The sequence below is a fragment of the Callithrix jacchus genome, chromosome 8 (assembly GCF_049354715.1).
Source record: "Callithrix jacchus isolate 240 chromosome 8, calJac240_pri, whole genome shotgun sequence".
Classification (NCBI taxonomy): Eukaryota; Metazoa; Chordata; class Mammalia; order Primates; family Cebidae; genus Callithrix; species Callithrix jacchus.
In genome coordinates, this window is record NC_133509.1 from 125,847,452 (window position 1) to 125,863,331 (window position 15,880).

The following is a 15,880-nucleotide window of genomic DNA, read 5'->3' on the forward strand; positions in this document are numbered from 1 at the left end:
ATTAATCTTATAACAACAATGTGAGACAGGTATTATTATAATAACTTATGCCAAAAGGGACTTGGGCATATAGTGTTCATATGATTAACTCAAGAAACTCAAGTAAGAAATGACAGTGTCAAGATTCAAACTTGAGTCTTCTACGTCATACTCGATACTCAAGACCACAAGAGTGAATCAACTCAGCTGTACCCTTTACTCTTACATGGCAAAATTTTTCTTTTTTCTTTCTGTCATGGTAAAACAAGCCCACATCAGCTCCTCAAAGTACCTGACAAAGTATATGACCACATACAATAAAAAAAGAAAATTCATAGAGTACTAAAGTCTCTAGCTGAGACCTTCATGCTGCACGTCATTATCAGAATTACTGATAATGCACACCACAGGTGCATTTAAATACTTTCTTCTCCCATACTTGGACAGATATCTCCAAGAAGGCAAAATGGTCAAAAGGAAGGTGGCAAAAAAGATTTAAAAAGAAATAAAAATAAGCACACTGCCATGTGTGTACCTACACAACTGTCTTGCATGCTCTGCTCATGTACCCCAAAACCTATAATCCAATAAAAAATTTAAAAAAAAAATTAAATTAATAAAAAATGCTAATCCAAAAAAAAAAAAAAAAGAAATAAAAATAAAGTTGTTATTCCCCAAAATTTCATCATCAAACAAAAAAATTCTAAAAGATGAGCCAAAGATATTTCCCGGACTTCTGAGTATCAATCTGAAGAATAATGCTAGAGACAACAGCATAAATGACCTACTTGTTAAATTATTATACTTCATACTATGCTGGATTGTGGGCCGGTAGCAGGACAGGGCAACGGGGTTGGATGATCTTAAGAGCTTACAATCTAAAGATTGCAGATGTGAAGGAAAATTCAGAGAACAAGTCAGTGCTACGGTCTCTACCGAGGGCTCTCAGTACAATTCAGAGAATAAAGCCATCTGGGCAGTAGGAAAAAGAAAATGAGTGCTACCAATGGGGGAACAAGATAAAGCAGGGTATCAGAGGGTGGAAAAGTATACATAATTGTAGGCAAGGGAAGGAAAATAAACCAGACTAGGAAGTAGGCCATAAATCAACAAGCAAAAAACAAACCACCCCATTAAAAATGGGCAAAGGAAATGAACAGATACTTCTCAAAAGAAGATATACACACAGCCAACAAGCATATGAAAAAAGGTTAAACATCTCTAATCATCAGAGAAATGCAAATAAAAACTACAATGAGACACCATCTCACACCAGTCAGAAGGGCTATTATTAAAAAGTTAAAAAATAACAGTTACTGGCAAGGTTGTGAAGAAAAGGGAACGTTTATACACTGCTAGTGGGAATGTAAATTACATAAGCCACTGTGGAAAGCCGTTGAGATTTCTCAAAGAACTTAAAAGAGAACTACCATTCAACCCAGAAATCCCATTACTGGGTATATATACAAAGGAATATAAATCATTCTGCCAAAAAGACACATGTACTCATATGTTCATTGCAGCACTATTCACAGTAGCAAATACATGGAATCAATCTAGATGCCCATCAATGGTGGACTGGATAAAGAAAAAATGCTAAGTATATACCACAGAATACTATGCAGACTTTTAAAAAAATTAAATCAGCTGGGTGCGGTGGCTCATACCTGTAATCCCAGCACTTTGGGAGGCCGAGATGGGTGGATCACCTGAGGTCAGGAGTTCAAGACCAGCGTGGCCAACATGGTGACACCCCATCTCTATGTAAATAAATAAATAAAAATAAAATCACGTCCTTTGCAGCAACATGGATACAGCTGGAGGCCATTTTCCTAAACAACTAATGGAGGAACAGAAAATGATTTCATTTATAAGTGGGAGCTAAATATTGAGTACACTTGGAAATAAAAATGAAAACAACAGACTCTAGGGCCTACTTGAGGAGGGAAGGTAGAATGGTTGAAAAACTGCATATAGGAGAGTATGCTCACTAGCTAGGTGACAAAATCATTAGTATATCAAACACCAGTTACAGGCAATTTGCCCATGTAACAAACATGAACATGTACCCTCAAAGTTGGGGGGAAAAAAAACAAACAGAAAGTAGGCAGGATATCAGGGTAAGGTGGGCCAAAAAAGACATGGGAAACTGAAAGCAAGGCAAGAATTTGGGCTTGGCTTGGACAGTTAACCAGGAATAATGTGGTATATGTTATTAAATAGGAGGACTGCACAATAATGTTGTATTTTAACAAGGCTGCATATTATTTATAACAGAAGATGATATTACAATGCATAAATGGAAGAGAGAGTCTGCAGAAAGGCAGACAGGTCAAGACACTTCTTGGATGGTACTTTCTGTACTTAGGACCAGAAAAGGTAAATCCAAGGATCATGTTGAAGGGAAAAGTGTAGGACTTTATGAGAAAACAGAAATAAAGAGGCAGGCCAAGCGCAGTGGCTCACACCTGTAATCCCAGCAATTTGGAAGGCTGAGGCAGGTGAATCACTTGAGGCCAAGAGTTTGAGACCTGCCTGGTCAACATGGTGAAACCCCATCTCTATTAAAAATACAAAAATTAGTCAGGCGTAGTGGCACACATTTGTAATTCCAGCTACTTGGGAGGCTGAGGCAGGAGAATAGCTTGAACTTGGGCCGAGGTTGAAGTCAGCCAAGATCATGCCACAGCACTCCAGTCTGGGTGACAGAGCGAGACTCCATCTCAAAAAAAAACAAAAAAGTAGAGACAGAGAGAGAGGGGCCAAAACAGAGAAGAATCCAAAATTATGTCAAAGTTTCTAGCTCAGAAAACTGATCAAGAAGATTAGTGATAGGCCAAAGGAAACAAGACAGTTCAAAAGAAGCAAGTCAGGCCGGGCGCGGTGGCTCAAGCCTGTAATCCCAGCACTTTGGGAGGCCAAGACGGGTGGATCACGAGGTCGAGAGATTGAGACCATCCTGGTCAACATGGTGAAACCCCGTCTCTACTAAAAATACAAAAAATTAGCTGGGCACGGTGGTGCGTGCCTGTAATCCCAGCTACTCGGGAGGCTGACGCAGGAGAATTGCCTGAACCCAGGAGGCGGAGGTTGCAGTGAGCCGAGATCGCGCCATTGCACTCCAGCCTGGGTAACAAGAGCGAAACTCCGTCTCAAAAAAAAAGAAGCAAGTCAATCTGAGTAAAAAAAATTTCATGCATATTATACGTATTTAAGTATCAAAAAGTAAATACTTCATATCCAAATATTCCACAAAGTCTTCAAGATATTTGATGAATAGCATTTTTTCTAGTTTAAATATATAGAAATTAATTCATCAGAAGAGTTTTCAGTTTCATTTCCAAAGAAAACCTTACATGACACATGAAGACATCTGATGAGGCTTTTCTATTATTCTAAGTAGTGCTGAAAAAAAATTATCTAAAAAAGGTAATAAAACTGAAAGATTAGTGGCAAAATTTTTGAATAAAAATTGGGATTTTATTATATTCATAATAAAAGTTTCCACCTACTCCATTTAGTCATCAAAACTGTGATTTTTAAATGCAGAAATACCTACAATGGCATTTCTTAGTTATCCCATCTTCTTATAAGAGACTGTACTGTCAGCTGGCAAAAAGGAAAAGCAGTCTCCATTGCCAATAAGTGATCCATTATAAAACAGTGCACAAGCACAAAATGGAAATGCAAAGGTAATACATTACTGGTATACTATTTCCTAACCTTTGCAGAATTGTCTTAAAGACCTGTGATTAAACTACTCAACGCTGAGGTATAATAGATAATAAGTCAAAGTACTCAGTGTGTTGAAAGAAAATACACACAAGGTTTGATTACACAAATTTTATATTAAAAATTTCACATGTACAAAATGGACTAATGATTTGCCTTCTTTATACTGTCCTAGTGTGTTTTTTGGAAACAAAGTCATACTGGACTCCTGCAATGAGTTGGAGGAAATAATCTCCCTTTTTCTGTTCTCTCAAAGAGTTTGTGGAAGATTACAATTATCTGTGCTTGAATTGTGGCAGAACTCATTCTTAAAACTGAACTGTGTGTCCTCCCAGTGGGAGGATTCTTACTTATTGACCAATCTCTTTAATCTAGTTATAGGATTATCCAGGTTTCTCACACCTTTTTCAATCAGTTTGGTAATTTATACATTTCAAGATTCCTGTGTATATTAAACTTTGAGGAATATTACCTCAGAAAATAACTCCTGTCACCTCCCAAATTATATGCTATTTTATCCAATTTTTCAGTTTTCTTTTTTCAACTCCATAAATGAGACATCATCACCCTAGCTTAACACTGTAAGTATGTTATAGATTGTTTGTTCAGTGATCCTTTTTGCATCTCAGAAAATTCTCCAGGGATTATTTTCCTTCCTCCTAAAACTACTTCTTTTAGACAGTCCCATAGTGAGGACCTACTGGTAGAAAACACACTCAACTTTTTTATGTTTGAAAATGTTGGTGGCTCATGCCTGTAATCGCAGCACTTTGGGAGGTTGAGTGGGACGGATCACAAGTTCGGAAGTTCGAGACCATCCTGGCTAATATGGTGAAACCCCATCTGTACTAAAAATACAAAAATCAGCCAGGTGTGGTGGCGCATGCCTATAATCCCAGCTACCCAGGAGGCTGAGGCAGGTGAATCACTTGAACCTGGGGGGGCGGTTACAGTGAGCAGAGACCATGCCACTGCCCTCCAGCCTGGGCGACAGAGCAAGACTCCATCTTAAAAAAAAAAAAAAAAAATGTATTTTTGCCCACACTTAGGGAAAACGGTTTTGCTAGATATGCAATTGTAGATTACCAGTTATTTTTTCTGCACATTTTGAAGATATCATTTCACTTTACTATGGTTTCCAGGGTTGCCATTATAGAGTCCACTGAAACTAATTGTTGTTCCTTTATAAATAAGTATTGTCTCTTTGACTGCTTTTCAGGTATTTCTCTGTCTCTTGTGTTCATCAGTTTCTCCCTGATGCATCTACATAAGAATTTCTTTATATTTGTATGCACAGATTTGCTCTCTGGAAATTCACGTTTAATTAATCCTGTAAACTCTCAGCTATTATTTCTTTGAATCGTGCCTCTGGCTCATTCTATTAGCTCCTTCTAAAAGTCTGATTAGAAAAATGTTAGAACTTCTGTCTATTCTCTGTAACTTTTTTTTTTTTTTTTGAGATAGGGTCTTCCTGTCAACCCAGGCTGGAGTGTAGTGATGCGATCATAGCTCAGTGGCCTTGACCTCCCAGGCTCAAACAACTCTCTCACCTCAGTCTCCTGAGGGACTACAGGACTCTCCAGGACTACAGTCATGCATGGACCACCATGCCCAGCTAAGTCAGTTTGTTTTTCTAGAGACAGGGTCTCACTATGTTGCCCAGACAGACGGGGATCCTCCCACCTCAGCCTCCCAAAGTCCTGGGATTACAGCTGTGAACTACCATACCCAGCCTATCCTCTATGCCTTAGTAGTTCTATCATGTGCTATCTCTTTTTTCTCCATTCTATATTCTGCATATTTTCCTCAAATCTATCTTCCAATCCACGAATTTTCTCTTTAGCTGTATCTCATCTGTTAGTGAACCATCCATTGAGTTTATACTTTGAATTGTTCTTTTCACTCCTAGAAGGGGTACTGGTTCTCTTTCCGATCTGTCTGGTCCTTTTTTAGCATGTATTATTCCGTAACATTACTACCAAATCTCTTTTTAACTAAAAACACATATATACATTTATATATTTCATATATAATAATTCCAACAGTCTCTTAAGGTAATAATTCTACTATTTGTTGTTTCCGCTTCTTGGATGTCTGTGAGTTTTGACAGTAAAATCATGCCTATAAAACTTTGATACTTCCTCAAGATCTAGGTAAGTGTTTATTGCTCTAGAGAAGATTTACACTTGCTTTGCTAGTGCTGCTAGGAATACTACCAACTCATAAGTAGAATAAACTAAATTCATACCTGTTTTGGGGGATGGATGGATGTGTGTGTGTGTGTGCACATGTGTGGTGGAGTCTCACTCTGTGCAATGGCATGATCTTGGCTCAATGCAACCTCTGTCTCCCAGATTCAAGCAATTCACCCTGCCTCAGCCTCCAGAGTAGCTGGAATGATAGATATCCACCACCACGTCCAGTTAATTTTTTTATTTTTAGTAGAGATGGGGTTTTCCTATGTTGGCCAGTCTGGTCTTGAACTCCTGATGTCAGGTGATCCACCTGCCTCAGCCTCCCAAAGTGCTGAGATTACAGGTATGAACAACTGTGCCTGGGCAAGATTTTTTTTTTTAATCATATAAGTGGATAACAAACTCAAGCTGCAAACCTGTATGATGCTTGGTTTAAGGCTGTGACTGCTCAGGGAAGGCTTTTACTACTTATCTTTTTCCCTCACCCAAAGCCAATGCTGAGTTGGAAAAGTTTCCCCTCCATCTCCCTTTGCAGGCTAGATTTTTATTTTCCCATTTAATCTTTTTTTTTTTTTTAGAAAGAGAAAAAAGAAAGAAAAGAAAAAAGGAGAGAAAGAAAGAATGAAATAAAGAGGGAGAGAGAACGGGAATCTTGCTCTATTGCCTAGGATAGAATGCAGTCTAAAAATGGGTATTAAAAACCTCTTTTATGCCAATATATGTGTTTAACAATAGAGACAGGAAGGAATAAGGGAGGAAAATAACAAACAAGCAGCCAACCAATACTTCATTTAAACCTGTGAAATGCTATGCAATTGCTGAGGAGTGATTTACTTCCAATTATGTGGTCAATTTTAGAGTAGGTGTGATGTGGTGCTGAGAAGAATGTATATTCTGTGGATTTGAGGTGGAGAGTTCTGTAAATGTCTATCAGGTTTGCTTGCTCCAGGTCTGAGTTCAAGCCCTGGATATCCTTGTTGATTTTCTGTCTGGTTGATCTGTCTAATATTGACAGTGGAGTGTTAAAGTCTCCCACTATTATTTATGTGGGAGTCTAAGTCTCTTTGTAAGTCATTAAGAACTTGCCTTATGTATCTTGGTGCTCCTGTATTGGGAACGTATATATTTAGGATCATTAGCTCTTCTTGTTGTATTGATCCTTTTACCATTATGTAATGTCCTTCTTTGTCTCTTTTGGTCTTTGTTGCTTTAAAGACTATTTTATCAGAAACAAGATTTGTAACTCCTGCTTTTTTTTTTTTTTCTCTCCATTTGGTTGGTAAATCTTCCTCCATCCCTTTGTTTTGAGTCTTTGTGCATCCTTGCATGTGAGATGGGTCTGGATGCAGCATACCGATGGGTTTTGGCTTTTTACCCAATTTACCTGTCAATGTCTTTTGATTGGGGCATTTAGTCCATTTAAATTTGGGATTGATATTAATATATATGAGTTTAATACTGCTATTTAATGCTAGCTGGCTGTTTTGCCCATTAGTTGATGTAAATTCTTCATTATGGTGATGATCTTTACCTTTTGGTATGTTTTTGAAATGGCTGATACTAGTTGTTCCTTTCTATGTGTAATGCTTTTTTCAGAAGCTCTTGTAAAACAGGCCTGGTGGTCATGAAATCTCTGAGTACTCGCTTGTTCACAAAAAATTTTACTTTTTCTTCACTTATGAAGCTTAGTTTGGCTGGATATGAAATTCTGGGTAGAAAGTTCTTTTCTTTAAGGATGTTGAATATTGGCCCCCACTCTCTTCTGGCTTGTAGGGTTTCTGCTGAGAGATCTGCTGAGTCTGACAGGCTTCCCTTTGTGGGTAACCTGACCTTTTTCTCTGGCTGCCCTTAGCATTTTCTCCTTCATTTCAATGCTGGTGAATCTAACAATTATGTGTCTTGGGGCTGCCCTTCTTGAGGAATATCTTTGTGGTGTTCTCTGTATTACATGGAGTTGAGTATTGTCCTGCCTTGCTAGGTTGGGAAAGTTTTCCTGGATAATATCCTGAAGAATATTTTCCAGCTTGGATTCATTCTCTTCATCACATTCAGGTACACCTATCAAACATAGATTAGGTCTTTTCACATAGTCCCATACTTCTTGGAGACTTTGTCATTCCTTTTTAGCCTTCTTTCTCTAACCTTGTTTTCTCATTTTATTTCATTAAGTTGGTCTTCAACCTCTGATATCCTTTCTTCTGCTTGATCAATTTGTTAAAACTTGTGCATACTTTGCAAAGTTCTTGTATTGTGTTTTTCAACTCTATTAATTCACTTATATTCCTCTCTAAATTGTCTATTCTCATTAGCATTTCCTCAAACCTTTCTTCAAGGTTCTTAGTTTCTTTGCATTGGGTTAGAACATGTTCTTTTAACTCACAGAAGTTTCTTATTATCCACCTTCTGAAGTCTGATTCTGTCAATTCATCACACTCATTCTCCATCAGGCCTTGTTCCGTTGCTGATGAGGAGCTGGATCCCCTGTAGGAGGAGAGACATTCTGATTTCGGGTGTTTTCAGCCTTTTTGCGGTGGTTTCTTCCCATCTTTGTGGATTTACCCACCTGTTGTCTTTGTAATTGCTGACTTTCAGACTGGGTCTCTGAGTGGACGTCCAGCTTGTTGGTGATGAAGTTTTTTTCTGTTTCTTAGTTTTCCTTCGGCAGGCACCCCTCCCCCACAGAGCTGGACCTTCCCAGGTTCAGCTGTGCTTGCTTGAAATTCTCAGTCTTCAGTGCTTCCAATTGTTTTTTTTGTGGGGGTGGGACCAGCCAAGCCCAATCACCTGGCTCCCTGTCTCAGAGCCTCTTCTTTTTTTTTTTTTTTAGTTGAACAATCTATTCTCTCCCAGGTGTTCCAGTAGCTTGTGGGGATCCTGCGAAGGACCCTTGACAGGACCCTCGCCATCTCGAGCTTGAGCCCATACATGTTTCTCCTCTCCTGGAGGCTGTTGAGCTAAGGGAAAGGAGGAAGTCTGGTTGCACTGATTTTATAAACATCAATCTTTGCCTCTGACATTTGCAACAGAATGGCTGAGCTCAGGCCTTGTGGTCTAACGAGACATTGTATGGTTAGACATTGTGTGCCTCCTAGTTCCTTCTCTGCACAATAACTGTATGACTTTGTTTACCTCTGCTAACTCAATCATATTGTTTGCATATGATCCTATATGAATAGGCAAGGTTAGAATGATATTTGGAAAGGTCCAGCTATACCTTGTTAACAATCTTGCTTGCTTAACTGATTTTAGAAAAACACATGTTTAGATTTATGACCCCCTTTTTGCAAACCTTCTTGTCCCTTTGCTGTACACCCTTTGATTAAGAGTCATACTTTTTGTACTTTTGTAACCCTTTTCTTGTGATTTTTTGTTCTTGATTTTATTTCAAGATACAATGGAATGTATGTCACTCCTCAAACACTGAAAGGTATATAACCTGTAATTTGCACAAATAAACTTGCTGTCTTGGCACTTCTTGCTCCGGCATTGCCTGGCAGTCCTCCAGACCCCGCTCTCTATCTATCTTTTCTTCCGTGCACTCCCTCTTCCAGGTTAAGAACACTTGAGTGGGGCCGAGGCTCTCCGCTGGACTGAAGCCCCCCAGCAGAAGTGCCAGACCCCCACAGTAGCCCACTGAAAAGGTGCCTGAATCTGCGTAATTTCCCCTGTGGCAACCCACTGCGCCAGCTGAAACAGCAGCGTTGAGATTTGTGGCGCTTTTCTGCCCAGGAATCTCCTGGTCTGGCTCTTCACTTCAGTCCCCTTTTCAGTCAGCTGAATGGGTGCCCCCAGAGCTCCAAATGCCAACTAAAAGGGCACCCAGTCCTGTATACTCTGTACTGAGAACCGCCATGCCGGCCAACAGAGTCATGCTGGCGACCCATAGGGCTCCTCCGCTGGGAATCTCCTGGTCCGTGGGCAACAAAAATTCATCTGGAAGTGTGGCGTCCACTCACTCTTTGTGCTTTCACTGGGAGCTACAATCCTGAGCTGCTGCCAATTGGCCATCTTGGATCTCTCTCCCCCATTTAATCTTTTACTGAGCAGTAGCCTTTGCTACCTCTTGAGTGCCTTAGAGGCACTCTTCTATATGAAGTATGAAAATGGCAAACCCAGAGAACTAGCTCACAATTCACTGGTAGATTTCTCCAGTGTAACTTCTGCCCTCAGGCAGCTTGTTTATTTCTCTAAATTCCTACTCCCATTTAATTTTTTTCAAACTTAAGAATTTTCCTTACTCTTGCCAGGTAATCTATGCAGTTGAATAGTCTCTATCAATCTATAAGATTACCTGGCAAGAGTAAGGAAAATTCTTTATCTAGCACTTAGGGGTTTAATAATGACTGTGGCCACATGCAGTGGCTCTTCCCTGTATTCCCAGTACTTTGGGAAGCCAAGTCAGGAGGATTACTTGGGCCCAGGAGTTTGAAGCCAGCATGGGCAACATAACAAGACCCTGTCTCTACTAAATAAACAAATAAGCAAGCAAAACAGCCAGCCAGGTATGGTGGCACATGCTTGCAGTCCCAGCTACTCAGGAGGCTTAGGTGAAAGGATTGCTTCAGCCCAGGAGTTCAAGGCTACAGTGAGACAGGGTCTTGCATTATCATCCAGGCTGCAGAGCAATGGCACAATCATGGCTTGCTGTAGCCTCAACCTTTCAGACTCAAGAGATCCTCCTACCTCAGCATCCCTAGTAGCTGGGACTATAAGTGTTACAACACCCCAGGCTAATTTTTTTTTTTTTTTTAATTTTTCAGTAGAGATGAAGTCTCACTATGTTGCTTAGACTGGTCTTGAACTCCTGGGCTCAAATGATCCTCCCACCTCAACCTCTCAAAGTGCTGAGATTACAGGAATAAGCCATTGCACCTAAAACTGCCTTTTTCTTTCTGCTTCTGTATTTGGAGTATACTGCCATATATTAAATTAACAGCTCAAGGAACAGGATTAGTCTCAGGGCTCTTGTTACATACTACAAAATTTAATGATGAAAACTGATAATATTACATTTTAATAGTGTCCTTGAGAAGGTTCTATAAATGCTATGTCTATTTTGCTATAGAGAAGTTATCTGTTATGGCAGATTAAAGCTGTTTACCTGTAACCATATCTGGAATAAAACATGATCTCCAGTCTAAGATAATATTTTCTTTAAAAACTGCTACAAATCTATTTTTAAAATAAAATAAATAACTGGGTTAATTAAAAGTATTAAACAGTAGTTTCATTTGATCAATTATACTAATATTTTTACTAAGTTTTGCTTTCGATAAAAACCAGAAACCAACATTTCTAAAACTTTAATATGAAAAAGAACATAAGTTCTAATCTCTAAAACGTGGAAAGTCATGTAAACATTGCAAATAAAAATAGCAATTTGTTTTCAAATTTTCAAGGATCTTTATAGAAATCCCTTATTATATGGAATAAGTATACTCAACCATTTGTTCAAAAACATTTGAGAAACTGCTATGCATAAGTCACCCACTAAGAAAATTTCTGTTTACCCAAATGCTATTTTCCTGGCAATTTTATATTACAGAATTATAATTAACTTAGATGGAATTCTGCCATCTACATGGCAGATGGCAGAAAATATGCCACAATACTATGAACTCTTCAGGCAATATAGATTATGATACAAGTTTAAGCATATAATATTTTTCTGTCACAGACTTCTTCCTATGACAGAAAACCTAACCTGTAGTAAAAAGGGAAAAAGACCATTCACAGATTTCTTCCTGTTTTAAAATTGTTTAACCTAACCTGTAGTGAAACAGGAATAAGACTATTTTCACATTAAGGATTACTGTAAACTGAACTTGAGAGAATTTACAGAGCCTCTATTCAAAATATTTAAAAGTATGCATGACTTTTTATAAAACACTTAAAAATGAAAAAGAAAAACATACGTTCATATAAAAACTTGTACATGAATGTTCATAACAGCATTATTTTTATGTATTTGTTTATATTTTAGAGAGAGGGTCTTGCTCTGTTGCCTAGGCTGGATTACAGTGACACAATCATGGCTCACTGCAGCCTCAAACTCCTGCTCAAGCAATCTTCCCACCTCAGCCTTCCAAGTGTCTGGGATTACAGGCACATACTACCATGCCCAGCCAATTTTCGTTGAGATGAAAATCTCACTATTTTGCCAGGCTATTCTCCAAAGCAGTATTATATTTATAACAGCCAAAAGAAGGAAACAACCCAAATGTCCATCTCCTGATGAATAGAGAAACAAAATGTGGTATATACCTGTACAATGAAATCATAAGTCACAAAAAGTATGAAGTTCTGATGTGTGCTACAACATGAATGAATCTAGAAAACGTTATGCTAAGTGAAAGAAGCTGGTCACCAAGTACTACATATTTGTGTTTCCCTTTATATGAAATGCCCACAAGAGGCAAATATATAGATACAAAAAGTCAGTTAGTGGTTGTTTAGGACTGGGGAAGATGGTGAGCTTGTTTGGGCATTAATAGCTAAAGGGGTCAGGATTTCTTTCTGAGGTAAGAACATGTTATAAAACTGACTGTGATGATAGCTGCACAACTTGTGAATATACTGAAACCCTGAATTGCACACATTAAGTAGTGGAACAATATGGAACATGAGTTATAGCTCAATAAAACTGTTACTAAAATAAAATAAAATAAAGCTGTTACCAAAAAAAATAAAATAAAAGCCACACACAGATAAAAACATGCAGATAAAACAGATATTATAAAGAAAATTTATAATATATATCAACCTTAAGAACTTTGACCAGATATACAAACACTATTTTTAAGGGAACTGAGTCACCACAGAACAGTGACTCTCTTTCTCCTTTGAGTAGACATTGCCTTTGAAACCGGAAACAAAGGTAGGAATAGAGGATATTATTTTGATATTTCGAAAGCATGATTTCCTAGGAATAGGGTGAGGTAGAGCTTAGATGTTTAAAAAATCTCCAGGTTGACAATTATACTGAATTTCCGACAATAAAATGCTTAGTTGATGGGAATAAACTATTCATTGGGCTTATTCACTGGTAACTGTAAAGATTGGGCTATATGGCATGCTAAACTACTCAGGGAGGTTATAAAGAACTTGTAATGGCAGAGCAGTAGGCATAAAGGCTCATTACTAAATGACCTAAAATAGCTTACATAAGTGAACTTAAACATAGGCATGAGGCTAGAGAAGTGACTGGTATTGATTACAGAAACCCAAAAGAAAGGCTTTTTCTCTTGTTATAATGTTTGGCATTTTGGAAGGGATGGGCAGACACTCTTATATGGACAGGTGTAATCCATCCAGTCAGGGGCTAGAACTCTGAGGTCCCTGACAGTGAGAAGCTAAACTGTAGTAGAAAAGAAAAATGGTCTGTCCTCTGAGGCTCTCCCTGGTCTTCCAGCAAAAGAGGTTCTAGGCCTGTTGAGAATGGAAACAAAAAAGACTTAAAGGCCTCCTTTGCACCTTCTCCTGATGGAAGAAAAATGACAGAAGCGAGTTCTCACAGCAGCGGTGGCTGCAGAACAACATACTCCAGAGGGAAAGTTGAATAGGAAACATACACATGATAAGAAGCTGCGTAACTGGCAAGGCCTAGCACAAAATGGAAATGCAGGTGCCTTGTTCATGAATGACTCATAATTTCAGAACAGTGACAGCAGAGCATTACACCAAACATGGGGCTTTTCTAAATGTGGGGATCTCTACAACTACACAGATCATATCCCCCTTAAGTCAGCCCTGATTCTTGAGCAGCAAGAGCGGTGGTAGCAAAAATTCAGAAGGCAAAGGAAAGTACAAAGCAGAAAACCAAGATCATGTGAAATCCCACTACTACTAAAATTTTAGTGTATACAAACATGTACATCCCAGAGATTTTTCTTTTCTTTATTTTTTGTAGAGATGAGATCTCAGTATGTTTCCCAGGCTGGTCTTGAACTCCTGGCCTCAAAGGGTCCTCTTGGCCTCCCAAAGTGCTGGGATTACAGGCATAAGCTACCACACCCACACAGCTAGAGATTTCTCTGCATATATTTATACATGTAGATATTTTCCACATCCTTATATACATGTAGATATTTATATTTATTCATATGTTTTGTATATTGTACATTCTCTTCTGCAGCTTTTCTAAAACTTATTTTGGAGAGCTTTCCAAAATATTAATAAAAGTAGATCATTTAAATCCATTTTCTATATTATACAACATATAGATCCATGTTCCATTTAACCAAAGCCCTACTGTTGGGTTTCTAAACAGTCTTAGGTTTTTCATTATTACAAATTATGTGCATTGAATATCAATAGAGTTGAATGAAAATTGAATAAGACAATCAATATAAAGTCCTCCACAGAGTACTTGGCATGTAACAAGCACTCTTTTAATGTTAGTAGTGATTTTTAAAAAATATTTTGTCCTGGCTGAGCACAGTGGCCCACACCTGTAATCCCAGCACTTTGGGAGGTCAAGGAGGATGGATTACTTGAGGTCAGGAGTTGGAGACCAGCCTGGCCTACATGGTGAAACCCCATCTCTACTAAAAATACAAAATTAGCGGGACATGGTGGCAGGTGCCTTAAATCCCAGCTACTCAGGAGGCTGAGGCAGGAGAATCACTTGAACTTAGAAAGCGGAGGTTGCAGTGAGCCCAGATCATGGCACCACATTCCAGCCTGGGCAACAGAGCTAGACTCCATCTCATAAAATATAAAATAAAATAAAAATAAATAAATAATAAAATAAAATATAGTGTCCTGTGTAAAGGTTGAATTTACATTCCCAACAGCAGGGTAAAAGGGACTGGTTTCCCTAAATCATTGCCAATTTTTTAAATTTTTGCCTTTTGTGCTTCTTCTATGAATGGTCTGTTCATGTTCTTTGACAGTTCTCCTAATGGATTCCTCATGCTTTTTAAATTTTAATTTCCGTACTAGGGATATCAATCCTTCATCACAGGAATAACAAGTACTTTTTCTTTTCCTTGAAAACAATTAACTTAAGACTTACCTCCAGTTCCAAGGACCTTCAGAAGTTCAAAATTTTCTATCCCCACCTTCTCTGCATGTCCTGTCAAATTAGCTAAAAGAAAAAGAGAGAGAGAGAAAAAAGAAACAATTAGGGTCAGCAAGTGAAGAAGGTTCCTGGGGGCTTCTCAGGTACCTTCGATGCTCCATTTCCTGACTTGAATCATTAACCAGGGTTTGCTTCATAATTATTTGTTAAACGGTACAGCATATTTTGCATAAATTTCTGTATGTTATACATTACAATAAAACTTTTTTTTGGAATTTAGGAACTATATATATCATTTGTACCACAGATTATTCTCTACTGACCAATATACTCCAAAAATAAATAAAAATTCTAACATATAGATAGATACATAGCGGGAAAAAAACTGGATGGATTGAGAAGATATATTAATTTATTCAACAAACATTTACTGAGTATCTATTAATGCCATCCCCAGGTTCTAGACTGGGCGGTAGTTCCACTTCTGCCACTAAATACTCGGACACAATTTAGTATGCATTCGTCACTTGAATACTCTATGTCTCCATTACTACATCTCTGAAATGAAAGTGTTGGTCTCAATGAACTCTAGGATCCCCGTCAGCTCTAAAATTCTAGGACTATGTTTAAAAATATAAACTCTTCAAAAATGTATTCTGTCTTGAATAAATAAAATTAGGATATCTTATAAATAACCATTTTCCATAACATATTCCACTGAATTCTAGCCCTATCCTATGAAGTGTTAATAGGTGTTATGTTTGGGGGAGACGTGGGGAGCAGAGTGCTTTGGTGGAACAAATGTGGAAATGCCTGGCTTAAAGGTAAATGATTTCTTTACTGCTGGACGTTACAGATCCTGTATTATGAAATACGTGCATAGATAAGAAGACTAAGATACTACATTTGTCGATGTATTTAACCACAAAATTATGTGAACTAGTACTCTGTA

General features: G+C 38.2%; 1 protein-coding gene across 6 annotated transcripts in view; it reads right to left on the reverse strand.

Moving 5' to 3' along the window:
- The window catches only part of RPS6KA5 (ribosomal protein S6 kinase A5), a 199,372-nt gene that overhangs the window by 125,240 nt on the left and 58,252 nt on the right, over nt 1-15,880 (reverse strand). For all 6 annotated transcript variants that reach the window (XM_009006445.5, XM_078335613.1, XM_035261269.3 and 3 more), the window contains exon 2: nt 14,923-14,994. In XM_009006445.5, coding sequence (XP_009004693.2) covers nt 14,923-14,994 — 72 coding nt within the window. The remainder of the gene's footprint in view (nt 1-14,922; nt 14,995-15,880) is intronic.